At 41.0% G+C, this 16,868-nt stretch overlaps 1 protein-coding gene across 1 annotated transcript in view; it reads left to right on the plus strand.

Moving 5' to 3' along the window:
* LOC136873685 (importin-4) overlaps positions 1-16,868 on the plus strand; it is a 218,501-nt gene that overhangs the window by 606 nt on the left and 201,027 nt on the right. Inside the window, exons 2-4 of the mRNA XM_067146801.2 lie at positions 264-436; positions 13,440-13,614; positions 13,696-13,881. Coding sequence (XP_067002902.2) covers positions 264-436; positions 13,440-13,614; positions 13,696-13,881 — 534 coding nt within the window. The remainder of the gene's footprint in view (positions 1-263; positions 437-13,439; positions 13,615-13,695; positions 13,882-16,868) is intronic.

Raw genomic sequence — 16,868 nt, forward strand, 5'->3', positions numbered from 1 at the left:
TCCGTACTGTCAATGTTATAAATAAAGTGTAGGTTCTATGGTGAGAGAAATATAACCCTTATGTTTGAGAACACACGTGCTTTCCGGTATCGTGTAACAGGCTATCGTGCATTCTTAGTTAGATATGTCTGTTTGTGTATAGTGGCTGAATTAATTGATGTTTGTGTGTATTATTTTGTAGGAATTCCTTCCCCATTCAGTGAAGTAAAGTTGTATGAACTATTAAAATCTAACCTCAATGTTGAATGATTCTCGTGTTTAAGGGTACGAAAGAGCTCAGAGAGGCGTTCAAAAGTCCTGACGTGATCCCAGCGTTGTGTAACGTTGTTGGAAGTTCGCAGAATCCCCAAATTCGGCAGTATGCTGCTGTTTTACTTCGTAAGAGGCTTTATAGGCCAAAGCATTGGATGAAACTACCAGTGAATGTCAGAGATGGGTAAGCATATTAAACAACAGTTAGACGAGCTCTTGATACAGTTGTGCTTTCAAACTTTGGAAGAGTTAGCTTTAGACGTCCACAAGGAGTGAATGTTTTAATGGTACAGTAGACCTACACCATAAAAAATTTAAAAACACAAACTTTACTTTGACTTTTGCACACTTGGTTGAAACCTGGATATGCATGCTTAATTCAAGATTCAAGTTTAATGCTGTGGCAAGCCCGCAAAATATTTTCTCAGTAGCAGGCAGATGTGGCATTCACTATAACTGCACTCCAAATGTCATATTAAGGATTAGGCCTAGTAGGCTAAGGAATACTCTTGGATGACTCAATGAGAGAAAGTACGTATTTCAGAATTGAAGAAAAAGATTATAAGGAAGTAAATGAAATTGCAACAGCCTGCATGAAGTAAATAGGCCTACATAATAATGTAGGGTGTATTATGCATACCAAAAATGTTTAGTGACACTGTAGAGTATTATAGTTTTCAGAGGATAAGAATTACCCAAATTGTGGTGCTTCCGTTGACACTTTGCTGCTGAAAAAGCACATAAAAATGACGTGAAACGATACCTGAAGTAGCATAGATGAGAGATCCTTCCTTTATGCTTGTGTTAGGGACCCCACAACCCGTCCCAGAAGTATTCTTACTCATATAGAAGAATAAAAACAGAAACTTTGTAAATGTGAAATTTGCGACCATTTTCTATGTTGCTATTGGCCGGATTGGGTCAGTTGTTTTGCACACTATTTTTCTGTTGCCTCCGATAAAGCTCGCATCATGTGTGCCCACAAGGCTGTCAACTTTGTTGAAAATAAGAAAACCATGCAGTTTCAAATTGTCATGGTGTTCACCTATAATTTTACTTCTTGGCACTTGGTCACTATTTGTCACATTTTAGCAGGACTCCAGGGGATGCTAGAGGCCTGTTAGCCTGTTGCCTCCAGTCCAATGGTTTTGTCACTAGGCAGACTTACCAGTAAGTTCCTAAATTGATGGCCTTGTGTAGCGAGCTGTGGCGTTGCCAAGCCTTACCATGGTGGATCTCTTACAATTTTGCTCTACGTCACACCGACTTAGATAGGTTTTATGGACAACGATAGGATAGGAAAGGGCTACGAGTGGGAAAGAAGCGGCCATGGCCTTGATCAATGTTCAGCTCCAGCATTTACCTGGTGTGCAAATGGGAAACCACAGAAAAACATCTTCAGGGCTGCCGACAGTGAGGTTCAAACCCACTATCCGTCGAATGCAATCCCACAGCTATGCGACCCTAACTGCACCACCAACATATTCTATTGTTGAATCTGTAAGCTATCTCTCGCGAAGGGTCAGCGGAAGTTTTCCACTCAGATTCTCAAAAGATTAAATAAACTTATGTGATCCAAACAGCGTGGCCACTCGCTGTGACGTCGCCAAGCCTCACCATGTTGGATCTCTTACAATTTGTAATTCAATTTCAATGCGAATTGGTAGGGAACTTACTGCTTATGAATTTGCTTTACGTCAAACCGTTATAGGTAAGTCTTATGGCGACGATGGGACAGGAAAGAGCTAGGAGTGGCAAGAGAGCGGCTGTGGCCTTAATTAAGGTACAGCATCAGCATTTGCTTGGTGTGAAAATGGGAAAGCATACAAAACCATCTTTAGGGCTGCCGACAGTAGAGTTCGAGCCCGCTATCTCCCGTATGCAAACTGATAGCTGCGTGACCCAAACCACGCAGCCACTCGCACGGTGAGTGACAGCTCGGACATCGCAATGCACTATCGAAAGTTTGGCCACGTTGGTGCATTAATTAATTTCTTGTCATGCGGATAAGATCATGGGACTCTCTTGGTTATATATTGCGAGTGAAGTGACCATTGGTGTGCTTTGGTTAAGTCTAGGGAGTAACAGACCTTTGGTCTGCACAGCAAGCTAGTGAGGTCTTGGTTTTTAAGCCACCAGGTTAGCTGCCGTGAAGCAGCATTCAGGCCTCTAGTATCCCCTGGGAGTATGGCCTCCCCTCCTCTCAAGGATACAGGAGTCGCATCCAGCACACGCCACAAGAGTTTCAAACTGGGAGGGTTTTTTATTTTCAAAGAATGTGGCAACCGTGTGGCCAGGATGTGAGCTCTATCACAGACAGACCTTTTTCTTTTTGCTCTTTGCTTTACGTCGCACCGACACAGATAGGTCTTATGGCGACGATGAGATAGGAAAGGCATAGGAGTGGGAAGGAAGCGGCTGTGGCCTTCATTAAGGTACACCCCCCAGCATTTGACAGGTGTGAAAATGGGAAACCACGGAAACCATCGTCGCGGGTGCCGACAGTGGGGTTCAAACCCACTATTTGCCGGATGCAAGCTCTCAGCCATGCGCCCCTATCCGCATGGCCAACTCGCCCGGTACAGACAGGATTCTCTTCATCATAGTCGGCTAGCCAGCAGCAACACAGGAACTGGTTGCATGCATTTCACTGATCTACACAGTCTCAATTTTATTTTTCTAATTGGTGTGTGCCTAAAAAGTATAAAGGAAGGATCTGTCTTGTTTGCTACTTCCGATATTGATTAACATAATTTTTTGTGCTTTCCTTGTTTCCTAAACATGTGTGGGCATATTGATTACGGAAGTGCCACCAAGACATTTAGAGAGATGGTAGTATGAAAGAATGTCCTGAAAATAGGTTCTGTAATGTGTTAGTAAATCTGACATAGATTTAATAAGGTCGATATTTAACTAGCAACATTGCACGACGCAATGATGAAGTTGATAATGAAGCCAAGAAGTTGCAAAGTTGCAAGTACTATAATAAAACAGGGTGGGGATGATGGTGTTGACCAAAGTACTCTGCAGGGAGACGGGGTAACTTCATACATTATAATAATGTTATTGGCTTTACGTTCCACTAACTACTTTTATGGTTTTCGGAGGCACCGAGGTGCCGGAATTTAGCCCCGCAGGAGTTCTTTTACGTGCCAGTAAATCTACCAACACACGGCTGTCGTATTTGAGCACCTTCAAATACCACCAGACTGACCCAGGATCGAACCTGTTAAGTTGGGGTCAGAAGGCCAGCGCCTCTACCATCTGAGCCTCTCAGTCTGGCCTCATACATTATACAGGGTGTAATTGAAATAAGGTACGTCTAACAGGTGACAGAAGAGACTGTTCTAAGCATCCTATAGAAAGAAATTGTCAGCTATCTTAAAATTTTAAATTAAGTATAAAAAAGTCAATGTTTTTAGGGTTTTCAGTAACTCTTCAGGCAGCAGTGGCAAACTAAGTCTGCTGTATCTAGAGGGGTGGGGGCAAGGTTAGGTCGGTGAAGGAAAGTTGTTGCATAATCCAAGCATGACTTTGCCCGTTAGCAGGGGTGAGGAGGGAAGGAATCAGCTGATAAGAGAATAACAGTGCTCGTCTTGTAAAATCCCTTACTTTATTTATTGCTTATACATTGTCAAATTCCCCTGTAACTATACTGCTGCTGTTGTTGTTGCAGCCTCACATAAAGGTTTGGGATATTTGAACTGGTAGTTATGTGCAGTTACCTAATAAGTGTGGAAGTGATTGGTGTATTGTTGTTTTAGAGATCAAAATAATTTTGATAATCACCCCTGGTGTGGAAGTCTCTGAAGAACAGCAATAAAAACACGATCAGTTGGGTGTCTTCAGTTGGGAAAATGTTCCCGATAACATTCGTCCTGCCTCTGCACCATTACATCTTGTTTCACCATAAATTAAATTCATCTCGCACATTTCGTGATTTAACTAAACGATTTTGCCTGTACTCAGAGCTCATCTGCAGGTTGCAGTGCACCAACCTTGAGACATATTGACCTACTTTTCACATTCCGGGTGAGGGGGAGGTGACCTGGGGAAATCACAGTTATGTTGACATTCTCTTTACCAGAGAGGATTATCTAATGCCAACTGACTTTTCAAAAATGTTTGTCAAAGTTTTGTGATTTTATTTTCTCCTACACTAATTAAGCAACTACATCTTCATGGTATTCGCAGTCGAAATGATGAGGACTTGGTGTCAGTAGGCTAAAAGTCTGATTTCAGATATTGGCAAAGAACTATCAACAATCACTGGAGACTCCTTTTCAACAGAATTCCTGAGGCAGCGGATGGGGATTGCTATCCAGCGAGGAAATGCTGCCAACGTTATGGGCACGTTTCTGGATGATGCTCCACTGGACAAAGTCCTTTATCTTACATCTTAGACTTTCAAGCTGGAGCTTGTCATATTATAATATGTAAATATCTGTATCCTGAATTAAAAGTTAAATTTGACCTTTAGTAAAGTAAACAGTTTAGAAACAAAGAAATATTTTAATGATTTCAAGATTTATGTATAATTTGTTTTGTTGATGACTGTATTGTACAAATGTATCAAGTCCAAGGATTTAGTTTGATGTTTTGGCACCGCTGAAGAAGAGAGTAGTAGTTCTTGAAACATGTAGCCTATGGTAGATAATTATAATAAAATTAAGAAAGGACTAAAACTTTTGAAGATGTTTGCCATGAGTTCAAATGGCATACCTTATTTCATTTACACCCTGAATTTTAGATATCTCAAGATTGCTGGAATAAATTTACAAATTTTAGATTATAATAAAAGCCAGAAAAATGGGTAGAGGATCATACCGTAGTCATTTATCTTTTAGTTTCACGGATGACCATTGCAAAACAAGGTCAAAGGTTAGGATTCCCTAAGTTTCCCAGAGATCTTAAAATGGAAAAACCAATTTGGACTTGTAGAAAATGTATCATCTACAGGATATAATGGCATTAAAAGACTTTCAGTAATTTGCGCAGGAGGCATGCATTTTTATGTCGTAGCCTAACACACACAATAATAATAGACGGCAGAAAGTTCAACTTTCAATTCTTTGCCCAGTTCTGTCGTCTACTTTTAATGTAAGTTAATTTAATTTGGTCTTTTAAGAATTTGAATGGTAAAGCGTTCGTTGACCCTTCATGAGAGATAGCTTAGAAATCCAACGGCCGAGCAAGTTGGCCGTCCGGTTAGAGTCACACAGCTGTGAGCTTGCATTCGTGAGGTAGTGGGTTTAAGCCGCACTGTCGGCAGCCCTGAAGATGGTTTTCTGGGATTTACCATTTTCACACCAGTCAAATCCTGGGGTCCTAGCCTAATTAAGGCCACAATCACTTCCTTCTCGCTCTTAGCCCTTTTCTATCTCATCATTGCTGTAAGACCTGTCTGTGTTGGTGTGATGTAAAGCAAATTGTAAGAGATCCAACAAGGTGAGGCTCGGCGACGTCACATCGTGTGGCTGCGTGGTTTGGGTCACATTGCTGTCAGTTTATATGCGGCGGTCCTGAAGATGGTTTTCAGTGGTTTTCCATTTTCACACCAGGCAAATGCTGGGTCTGTATTTTAAGGCTTCCTCACTCCTAGCCCTTTCCTATCCCATCATCGCCATAAGATCTATCAGTGCGACGCCATGTGATTTGGGCTCCAGTGGGGATAGTGGCGGTGCTGTAGTCTTAAATTACCATGGATCTCGGCAAGCAACCTATTTCTTTACCGATGGCGTTATGTATATCTTCCCTTGTTTTTTCCTCGAGATTGTCTTTCGTGATCTCTAGTAACTTCTCCGAGTGTGAGTTTAGTACATCCAACCTCTTCTTTTCCTAAGTTGGTAATTTTGATGCCCTTTGTTTGCAGTCTATACACAACCAGGTTAGTTTGCAGTTCTTCCATTTGGCAGTATCAAATTCTCCTCTAGTAATACCACTGCAGTTGAAGTGCTGCCATCTTCTACAACTTTCACATTCTGTTGCGTTGTTGCTTTTGTGACTTGCTCTGTACAGATGGCATATTCTGCAATTGTGCCTCCTCCTTGGTGGATGCTATGGCTGCTTGTACCACGTAACTATGGAATCAATATGGCTACATTGGCTCGTTTACACCCGTGCAATGTTTACCAGTAATATATATAGCTGTTCAAGTTTGACTTTTACAGATAACATTCTTCCATAATTAATTAAGTTCTCAGAGGGCAGTCCTTCAAAACATGCACGATGGTTTGCACTTCAGTACCACAGTCACAAGCTGGAGAGTCTTTCCAGCCCCGCTAATGTAGAGCGGAAGCACTTCTTCCGACTCTGCAGTGTATCCTGTTAAGTGTTGTCCAGGTGGAGCGACGAAGGTTGAACCACACATGCAATGTTTACCAGTAATATGTATAGCTATTCAAGTTTGACTTTTACAGATAACGTTCTTCCACGTATGAAAAAGCTATAGCAATCGATGTGTTTCACTTCTGTTATATCTCTTGCTCTCATGCAACTCGCTTCCCTTCACTTCACTAATTTCTTTGTCAAGTGTAGATTATTACTGTAATTATTTATTTATTGTTTATTTAGCGTATGATGCTGCAGTTGACAATCGACTCTATGTACACGTTCTTCACACACACACACAAAAAAAGATATACAATGGACTATATATATATAGGCCTACTTGCAAAGTCCACATTAAAGAGGTTAATGTGGAGGGCTTTTAGTCTCTTACAGACGAATGTCCAGCTCTTCCAACCAAGAGAGTGCCTCAGGGGACACACGATTTATGTTCTTGATGGAACCAACAAAAGCTCTCAGAGGGCAGTCCTTCAAACCATCCATGATGGTTTGCACTTCAGTACCACAGTCACAAGCTGGAGAGTTTTTCCAGCCCTGCTGATGTACACCAGAAGCACTTCTTCCGACTCCTCAGCGTATCCTGTTAAGTGTTGTCCAGGTGGAGCAAGGAAGGTTGAACCCAGGCAGCTTTGTAGTAGGATCCCTGATTTTGACAATGCCATGAGGTTGTGATTGAGACCGTTCATGTTTCCATGTTTCACCATGTTTGAAATGTGAATTGACTAATTCCTTTGCTGTCTTCAAGGCAGGTTTCCGAAATTTCAGTCTCGTTGCGGCATTTTCATCTGTATCCTGATATATTGGGAGGTGACTGTTCTTCAGTGTCCTTGTCCACAGTCTATCAAGGGCACTTTGCCATCTGATGTGAGGAGGCTGAATGTTGCTCTGTAATGATAACCATTGAATAGAAGTGGAGCGCAATGTACGAAATATAATTCTCATTGTGTGGTGCAGTTTGACATCAACCTGACTAGTGTGGGAGCTGTTGAGCCATACAGAGAAGCAATATTTATCTGGTGAATATACTATTGCTAGAGCAGTTATTCTTCTTAGTATATACTTATCTGCAGCCCATAAAATTCCAGCTAGTCTACCCGGCAAGTTGTTACAGCTTTTAAGCTTAGCAGCCAGTTTCTCAAGATGGCGTTGATAGGTTAAGGACTTGTCTAAAATTACACCCAGATGTTTTATGTTGGTATTATACTGTAGTGTGTGGTTTCTGAACTTGATCGTAGGTTGATAGTTTGCTACCCTGTTATTAGGCGGAGCATTGCTACCTCTGTCTTAAGTGGACTAGGTTTCAGGCGCTATTTTTTCAAATAATTATCCATCTTGTCAAGGTTTTGGGATAGAATATTGTCCGCCTCATTGAAGTCTGTTCTTTGTATGGTGGGGTTGATATCATCCACATATATGAATTTGCAAGATACGGTTTCTGGGAGATCATGGAAGCATAAGTTGAAGAGAATGGGAGACAAGACTGATCCCTGTGGCAAGCCATTATTAAGTTTATGGAATCTTCTATGGGCATGTTCTGTATGAATTTGGAAAAATCTGCTGCGGAGCATATTTATTATCAGGGTGAAAATTTTGAGACATGCATACCTGCCAAGTATTCCAGTTTTTCCGTAAAATATACGTATTTTGAATGTGTTTTACGTTGTATGGATGAACAGTGTTATTGTACAGATTTTGAATATCCGCGCTGTTGTTTTAGCTTTCTGCGGTCAAATTGGATTTGTTTGACTTTTGATAGTAGCTGGTAATACAAGATGGAGTGTTTGAAATTCGACTGGTAAATGTATCGATATTCACATTATCGATTTTCACCGTGCTTTTGTCACCTCTTCAACCTCAGCTGCTACTTCATTCACTGAGATATTCTCAAACAAGTAGCAGACTGTGATTTTGAAGAAAAGAAATCAGTGATAAGTAGCAGGCTGTGAATTTATATGTATAACAACTTTAGTCGTGCTTCGTAGCAACTGAAAAACTTTGTTTGTGTGTGGATGTAACATTGATGGTAGTTCTGAAACTCATGGAATTGTGTGACGAATTTGTAAGTGGTGGTGTTTGTAATGAGTGCCGGCCCCGCGGTGTAGGGGTAGCGTGCCTGCCTCTTACCCGGAGGCCCCGGGTTCGATTCCCGGCCAGGTCAGGGATTTTTACCTGCATCTGAGGGCTGGTTCGAGATCCACTCAGCCTACGTGATTACAATTGAGGAGCTATCTGACGGTGAGATGGCGGCCCCAGTCTAGAAAGCCAAGTATTATGGCCGAGAGAATCCGTCGTGCTGACCACACGACACGTCGTAATCTGCAGGCCTTCGGACTGAGCAGCGGTCGCTTGGTAGGCCATGGTCCTTCGGGGCTGTTGCGCCATGGTGGGGTGTTTGTAATGAGTTCAACTAAGAAACGATATTATCAATCTTTTCGGGAGGCATATTCTGCTGAATTTCCTTATTTTATACGATCACAGAAAGGCGAAATATTCGCATTCTGTTCCATGTTCTCGTGTGATCTAAGTGTTTCTCATGGAGGAAGAACAGAATTAATAAATCACATTAAATCTGTTAAACATGTCTCCAACACAAAATTTAAAGATGGCAGTCAGAAAATTAATCCGTTTTTTTTTTTTTACCTCTTCTGGAGCTGACCTTGATATAGTAAGAATGGAATGCTGTTTTACTTCATTTTTAATTGAACATAATATCCCGTTAGCTGCTGCCGATCGTGCTGGTGCTCTGTTTAGGAAAATGTTTCCAGGTTCAGAAATTGCAAAAAATATATGGCTGTGGTTGTACGAAAACCACACACGTTTTGAAAGAAATGGCTATGGATTCAAGAAGTGAACTCATTGGTTACCTGCAATGTGAACCATTTTCTTTACCTACAGATCGGAGTAATAATGGTAATGCTAAGCTTTACCATATTGTCGTCACCTGTTTTGTGGCAAAGGAGGAAAAGATAGTTGGCTCAGCTTTGTCTGTCCCAGCCTTGGTGGGTGATTCAACGGAACGTAATCTTGGTAATTTGGTAATTTCACAGTTGGAGTGTTACAAAATACTAATTCAAAATTGTATAGCGTTCTGTTCCGACGGTGCTCCAGTCATGATTGGAAAGAAGAATGGAGTTGCTGCTGTTTTAAGGGAAGCACAGTCATCTGTCTTCGTACTGGGTGGCTCATGCCTTTTGATTAACTTGTCTGCTGAGAAAGGTGCAAACAGTTTGCCTGTTAAAGTTGATGAACTATTAGTCGACATCATCTATTATTTAGAAAAGGGTTGTAAGAGGAAGGAACGCCTTAAGAAACTCCAAGAGCTTCACAACAAGGAAAGGAAGAAGATACTGAAATATGTTTGCACAAGATGGCTATCATTAGGAAGGTGTCTGCAGAGGCTGTTAGAACAATGGGATCCACTACTTGGTTTCTTTAAAGATGAGGTACTTGTTAATACTCGGTGTGTATCAACTACTAGCTTAACATCTTTTATGATCCCAAAAGCCGAGGCTGGTAGTTCCAAAGACCATGAAAAGAGAAAAACTACTGAGTGTCAGAAAATTGGTTGCTCCCAAAAGATTTGCATGTGTCTCAAAATCTGACGCTCCTTTGCTAAAGAATGAGAACATTATTCAAAATCTTGAAGAAATTTTTTTAACGGTTCTGTCATTGGGCTTAAATAAGGCATGCTGGTCTCCCCTGTGAACCATGTGACGTTGCCCCGGTGGGGCAGATAGCAGATAGCCGAGCCGCAGGTGCAACCATATCAGATGGGTATGTGTTGAGAGACCAAGACTAACATATGGTTCATCGAAAGGGGAGTAGCAGCCTTTTGGAAGCTACAAGGGCAGCAATCTAGATTATTGACTAACGTGGCCTTGTAATGATACTCAGTATGGCTTAGCTGTGTTGCTACTGCTACATGGCTGAAAGCAATGGGAAACTACAGCTGTAACTAACTCCTGAGGACATGCAGTTCTCTCTGTATGAATGATGTGTTGATGATGGCTTCCTCCCGGATAAAATAGTCCCCCATTCGGATCTCCGGGTGGGGACTACACGAAAGGGGGCGATCATCAGGAAGATTAATACTGACATTCTGCGAGTCGGTGCATGGAATGTTAGAAGTATGTATCATTGTGGTAGGTTAGAGAGTCTGAAAAAGGGGATGGATAGACTAAAGTTAGATGTAGTTGGTATAAGTACGTTGGCAGGAAGAACAGGATTTTTGGTCAGGCGACTACAGAATTATCAACACAAAATCAAACAGGGGAGATGCAGGAGTTGGTTTAATAATGAATAGAAATGAATAAGCTACTATGACCAGCATATTGAAAGAATTATTGTTGTCAAGATAGACACCAAGCCAATGCCCACCACCATAGTGCAGGTCTGTATGCCTACTAGTTAAGTGGATGATGAGGAAATCAAAAGAATATATGAAGAGATAGAAGATTTAATACACTAGTGTCCAAAAGTTAAGCATAATCACTAAACGAGGCCGGATAAAATAGTTCCCCATTCGGATCTCCGGGTAGGGACTACACGAAAGGGGGCGATCATCAGGAAGATGAATACTGACATTCTGCGAGTCGGTGCATGGAATGTTAGGAGTATGCCGTCTTCTGATGCGCGTATTGTTAAAATTTTTCTACTTTAGGATCTTCTGGATTTCTTTTTTCAAAAGTTGGCTGGTATGGACATGGTATAGCCTTGATGATGAGTTTCAGGAGAAGGCCTTTCCAAACGGTGTCATAAGCAAGCATGAGATCAAGGGTCATAGATAGATTTTTCATTTTCCTTTCGAATCCTGGTTTGAGGAAAATTAAAAATCTGTGTTCCTTGATCTATAATTATACAATGCACTTGTAGTAAATTTCAACATTCTTTTTACAAGAAGTTATTTTCACAGAATGGTTTGATACAGCACAAAGTCATGGTGTTATTTCCCGCCCTCTATTTTGATAAGGCCAGCTAAGGACCATGATATTCAACTTTTTTGCTGGGAGTGGGCTTTGATGTTTGCCCAGTGCATGCGCGTTCTCTGGCTGTGTATCTCCCTCCTCTCCTTTGTCCAGAGGGTACCTGTATTTTTACAGGGTGGATTGTCCTGGAACTTCCTGTGTCTCAGAATACTTCTGAGTGGTGAACGGTCTGTGATGTCACTTTCAACTATTCCTAGTTCCTGAAGATATATTGCCACCTCTGTTAACCGTGGGTTGAAAACTTTTCTCAGTCTACTGGTAGGATAGGATATGAATGGTCACCCTGTCAGAATTCATCCTTGATATATGCCCATAGAAGGTCAGATGTCTCTTCTTAGCCACGTCCGTGATCTTTTCTGTGTAGTTACAGAGCTCTTGATTGTGTCGCCTCCTGTATTCACCCTCTATTTTGACTTACCCTATTATCTTCCTGAGAATCTTCCTTTCTTTGATCCCTAGTTTTTCAGCTAGACCTTCCTATGAAGGTTCTGGCACTTGGAGAGGCATACAGAGCTTCTGAGCAGATGACAGCATGGTAGACTACTTGATATGAACATGTTGTAGGTCAAATAAAAAGTGGTGAATTAGTCACATGGGGATTGTATGTTTGTCCAACCCTTGTCCCGTTTCCCTACGGGGTCGGGTATGAGGTGAGATGAATCTGTCGTGGCGGGTTTTTATGACTGGATGCCCTTCCTGACGTCAACCTCATCAGAGGAGTTAATGAGATGAAATGAATGTCGTGATATATGATAGTAGGAAGAGGTTGAAACCCGGTGCCAACACATAGCCTACTCCTGTCAAATAGCACCAAGAGGTCTGCTCAAGGCTTAACGTTTCCATCCGATGGATGAATCACCATCAACTCCATATGAGCACTGCGGAGAGGTTTGGAATTTAATCCAGGCTTTTGGCACGCAATCTAGTGATTGTATGTTCCAGCAATATCATACTGTCTCTCCTCTAATGGTCAGATGTAAGATACTGTGGGCGTTGTTAATTTTGTTCTAGCTGGGCTGGGTGGCTGTGACGGTTGAAACGTTGTTCTTCTGACCCCAACCTGGCAGGTTCGATCCTGGCTCAGTCTGATGGTATTTGAAGGTGCTCAAATACGTCAGCTTTGTGTCGGTAGATTTACTGAAAAATGAAAGAACTCCTGGAGGACAAAATTCCGGCACCTCGATATCTCCGAAAACCATCGCAAGTAGTTAGTGGGACACAAAAGTAATAACATTATTATTAATTTTGTTGTTTATAACAATCTATATTGATAACACCCCTTTCCCTAGTTTTACCTCAATTACTTTACATTTCTTGTCCCAGTCGGAGATTGGCTATTCAGGAGAGATACACTGAATTTTATTTGTACAATAGTAACAGCATTACCAGGTGAATTGGCCATGCATTTAGGGGCTTGCAGCTGTGAGCTTGCATCCGGGAGATAGTGGGTTCGAGCCCCACTGTCGGCAGCCCTGAAGATGGTTTTCTGTGGTTTCCCATTTTCACACCAGGCAAATGCTGGGGCTGTACCTTAATTAAGGTCACGGCCGCTTCCTTCCTACTCTTAGGAATTTCCTATCCATCCTCACCATAAAATCTATCTGTCTTGGTGCAACATAAAACAAATTGTTTAAAAAAAAAAAGGGTAACAGCATTCATTTTTGCCAGGTCTTTTAGCTAGCCTTTTGCTTGACCAATGTGTTAGGAAACGTAAGCAAGCTCCAATAGTGCCAACCAGCTGCAGCATAATACTTGTACAGATTCTCAACAGTGTTATTTAAAATCAGTGCCAAGAAGTTTAATAGTTTTGATTTTACATTCATAATCTATAAATAAATTGCTTTTGTGTTCTAGGATAAAGCAAGGAATCCTTCAGGCATTGGTGAATGAGCCTGAAAAGTTTGTCAAAAATTCAATTGCTCAGTTTATTGGCACAATAGTCAAGCATGAATTTCAGAATCAAACTTGGCCTGAAGTACTCCAGTTTATTCAACAGTTATGCACCAGTGAGAGTATTCCTGACAAAGAGGTATGTGGTTGTTGATAATGCTGGTTATTCCTGTGGAGAGATGCAGATGATGTGCTTAATGTTGTTTGATGTTTCTTACAGCTTGGAATGTATACCCTGAGTGTGATTACTGAAGTTTCTCCTGACCAGTTCTTGCCTCATGTCCAGTCTGTGGTCTATTTGTTTGCCAACACACTGAACTCTGCACAAGATCTGGGCTCTCCACTTGTTTACTATACATTGCTCACCATGATTCACTTTGTTCCCCTGATAGAAGGTGATCAGGCGGTAAGTTTCTCTCTGCTTCTTTTCATATTTAGAGGCATTGCAGTGAGTCTTCAATAGATATATTACTGTATTTTTGTTGCTTAGAATTTTACATATAGTGACTCTTGTGTAACCTTTCTTTTAATATCTGAAGTCATCTCTCTTCAGTTTCGACTCAGTTAATTTACAACTGTTAGGTTCTTCAGTCTGGCAAAATTAAATTTTGAATAAATAAATTTATAAGTTATCTGAAGAGGAAAGATATGGTAAAGGAATTATACCTGAAAAAGAATCTACTTACCAGTAATTAGAATTAAATTAATTAAGTTTAATGTAATAGAATTAGTTTAATTACATTGCTTCTATTTCAGGTATAATTCTATTACCATAATATGTTTTTTTCAGATAGTTTATAAATTTATTTATTCAAAATTGGTTTCAGCAGACTGAAGAACTTATACAATTATAAAGGAAAGAATAAAAAACTTCTGTAACCTATCAGTGAGATACATATTAGTAATCTTTGTAAATATTGAATCATATTACCTAAACATTATGCCTACATTTGAGATGACTGATCAAAAAGAACTTTTGGAACAAATACTCTTTCTCTCATCATGTATTCAGAAAAAGATTACATATTTGTTATGCTAGATTTGAAAAATGTTCCTTAGAGTAGAAATGCACAGAATGTGACTTTGAGAGCAGGAGTGTGTGTGTTTGAGGCTCTTGGCTGCTGCTCAGAAGCTTATGTCTCCACTGTTTCCCTAGCTTATAACTGTTCGTTGTTACTCCGCTCTCATACTTGTCACTCCGCTGCTTATTTGTTGTCTTAACCCTCAAGTATTCGTACAAATACCATAGCTTTTGCATTGTTTTTATACATGATCACCACATCTGTTTGTTACAGTTGTAGAATGGTGGTCTTGGCCATGCTCTTTTCAACCAGCTTTGTACCTAATCTTACCATAAATACTGTTACAAACTTTTAACTACACTGTTCAATTAATTTTCAAGGCTGGAAAACAGCCTTGCAACAATACATTAGGGAAGCCAGTCTGATGAGTTGAGCTGTAGAAGAGAAAGTTTATTTTTGGAAGTAGTAGCAGTGGAGGGATTACCGTATTGGCTTGCATATAACTCGCCACCGCGTATATCTCGCACCCCAGTTTTAACATTTGAAATTGCAGAGGGAAAAATCCCCGCACATAACTTGCATTAATTTCTGACGTCATAAAGACATACAGAATATACACGAAATAAAGTTTGGGTATTCCGTGGACGTGCCTACATTAAATATCGGAACTGTACCAATTGCTGTTATGGTACTTTGTATGTGACAGTACAAGAAGAAGCTGTATTTCTTTCTACCTTAGAACGGTTGAGGCTAGCTGTTGTAACAAAAATACCTAACTCGCAAACCCCCCGTCCCAAGGCCTCATTCCTAGCCAGTCAGTCACACACAGCCATCCCTCTCATTCTTACGTCTTTGTCAGTATGCTTATCGCTACCTGTCCGGCAGAGCTGATCACGTGAACTGGGAGTGTTTCCCTGTCCAGCAGTCAAGTTATCATGGTATTAGGTATCGTCCATCTGTTATATTGTCAACAAGTACCAGTATTCTGTCTTCATATTTTATTGTTGTCTCTCAGTTAAATTTTCTTCTGTAAGTCGATCTTTAAGTTATGGAGAAATGTGGGAGTTATACGGCTGGGTTTAAACTCAAAGTGATTAAAATATGCTGAAGAACATAGTAACAGTGCTGCCAGTTGAGAATTCAGTGTGACTGAGTTTAATGTTCACTACTGGCATAAACAGAAAGCTGCACTGGAAACCACCAACCGATCACGTAAGGCATTCAGAGGGCCGAAAACTGGTAAGTTTCCTGAGCTGGAAGACGATGGCTTTAGTATTTTGCACAAGATGCTACATTTCAAAGTGCGTAAACTAGCATTTAAAGGAGGAATGAGCTGTTTGGATTTTAAAATGAAACGGCTTGGATCCGTAGATTCACGACACGAAAGGGATTGTGTCTGCGAATGCGAACATCTCTCTGCCAGAGAATGCCAAGTGATTTCATAGATCATAGATTTTCATCGCCATGTAGCAATGCAGAAGAAAAACAATCACTTCTTATCTCAAATTGGCAGAGCATATCGAACCCCGATAAACTTCGACATGTCATGCAACACCACCATCAACAAGCGGTGTGAATCTAGCGTGCTTGCACGTACAACTGGGTGTGAAAAACAGCGTTGCACTGTGATACTAGCATTAACCACCGTACGTTATTCTGAAAAGAAAAACAGTGCCTAAAGTGAGGTTTCCCAAAGGCATTCATGTGCAGGTTCAGGATAAGGGACTGGGTCTGTATGGTGTGGGAAGCACGGCCAGGGGCACTGCTTCGACGCCCAGCAATGCTAGTGTGGGACAGTTTCTGCGAACACTTGGTGGAAGACGCGAAGAAATGTCTTCAGGAAATGAAAACTGATCTTATATTTCCGGGTGGACTCATACATTGTCTACAGCCCTTAGATGTTTCGGTCAACAAGCCCTTCAAGGACAACATGCGTAAATTGTACGCCGAATGGATGGCAAGAGGGGAGCATGAGCTGACGCCAGCAGGCAAAATAAAGACGCCGTCATTTGAACTCGTGTGTGATTGGGTTATGTGGGCATGGGTTATGGTGTCGACAGATGTTATTGTGAAGAGTTTCTTGAAGACAGGCATCACAAATGCGTTGGACGGAAGTCAGGATGATGCAGTATGAGATGATGACTAGAATGATGCACGCAAGAATAGCTCGGAGACTGAAGGCAGTGACAGTGAATAGGGTAAGTATGTCAGTTGTCTTGTTTCAATAGCCTAATGCAAATTTTATGTTTTTTTTCGGGAATGCGATCTCTTGAACACAAATCCCCACATATATCACACATCGAAAATTTTCACACTTATTTTTTTTGTCAAAAATTTGCGAGTTATATGCGAGCAAATATGGTATGAAAAT

Source organism: Anabrus simplex, chromosome 5 (genome assembly GCF_040414725.1).
Source record: "Anabrus simplex isolate iqAnaSimp1 chromosome 5, ASM4041472v1, whole genome shotgun sequence".
Lineage (NCBI taxonomy): Eukaryota > Metazoa > Arthropoda > Insecta > Orthoptera > Tettigoniidae > Anabrus > Anabrus simplex.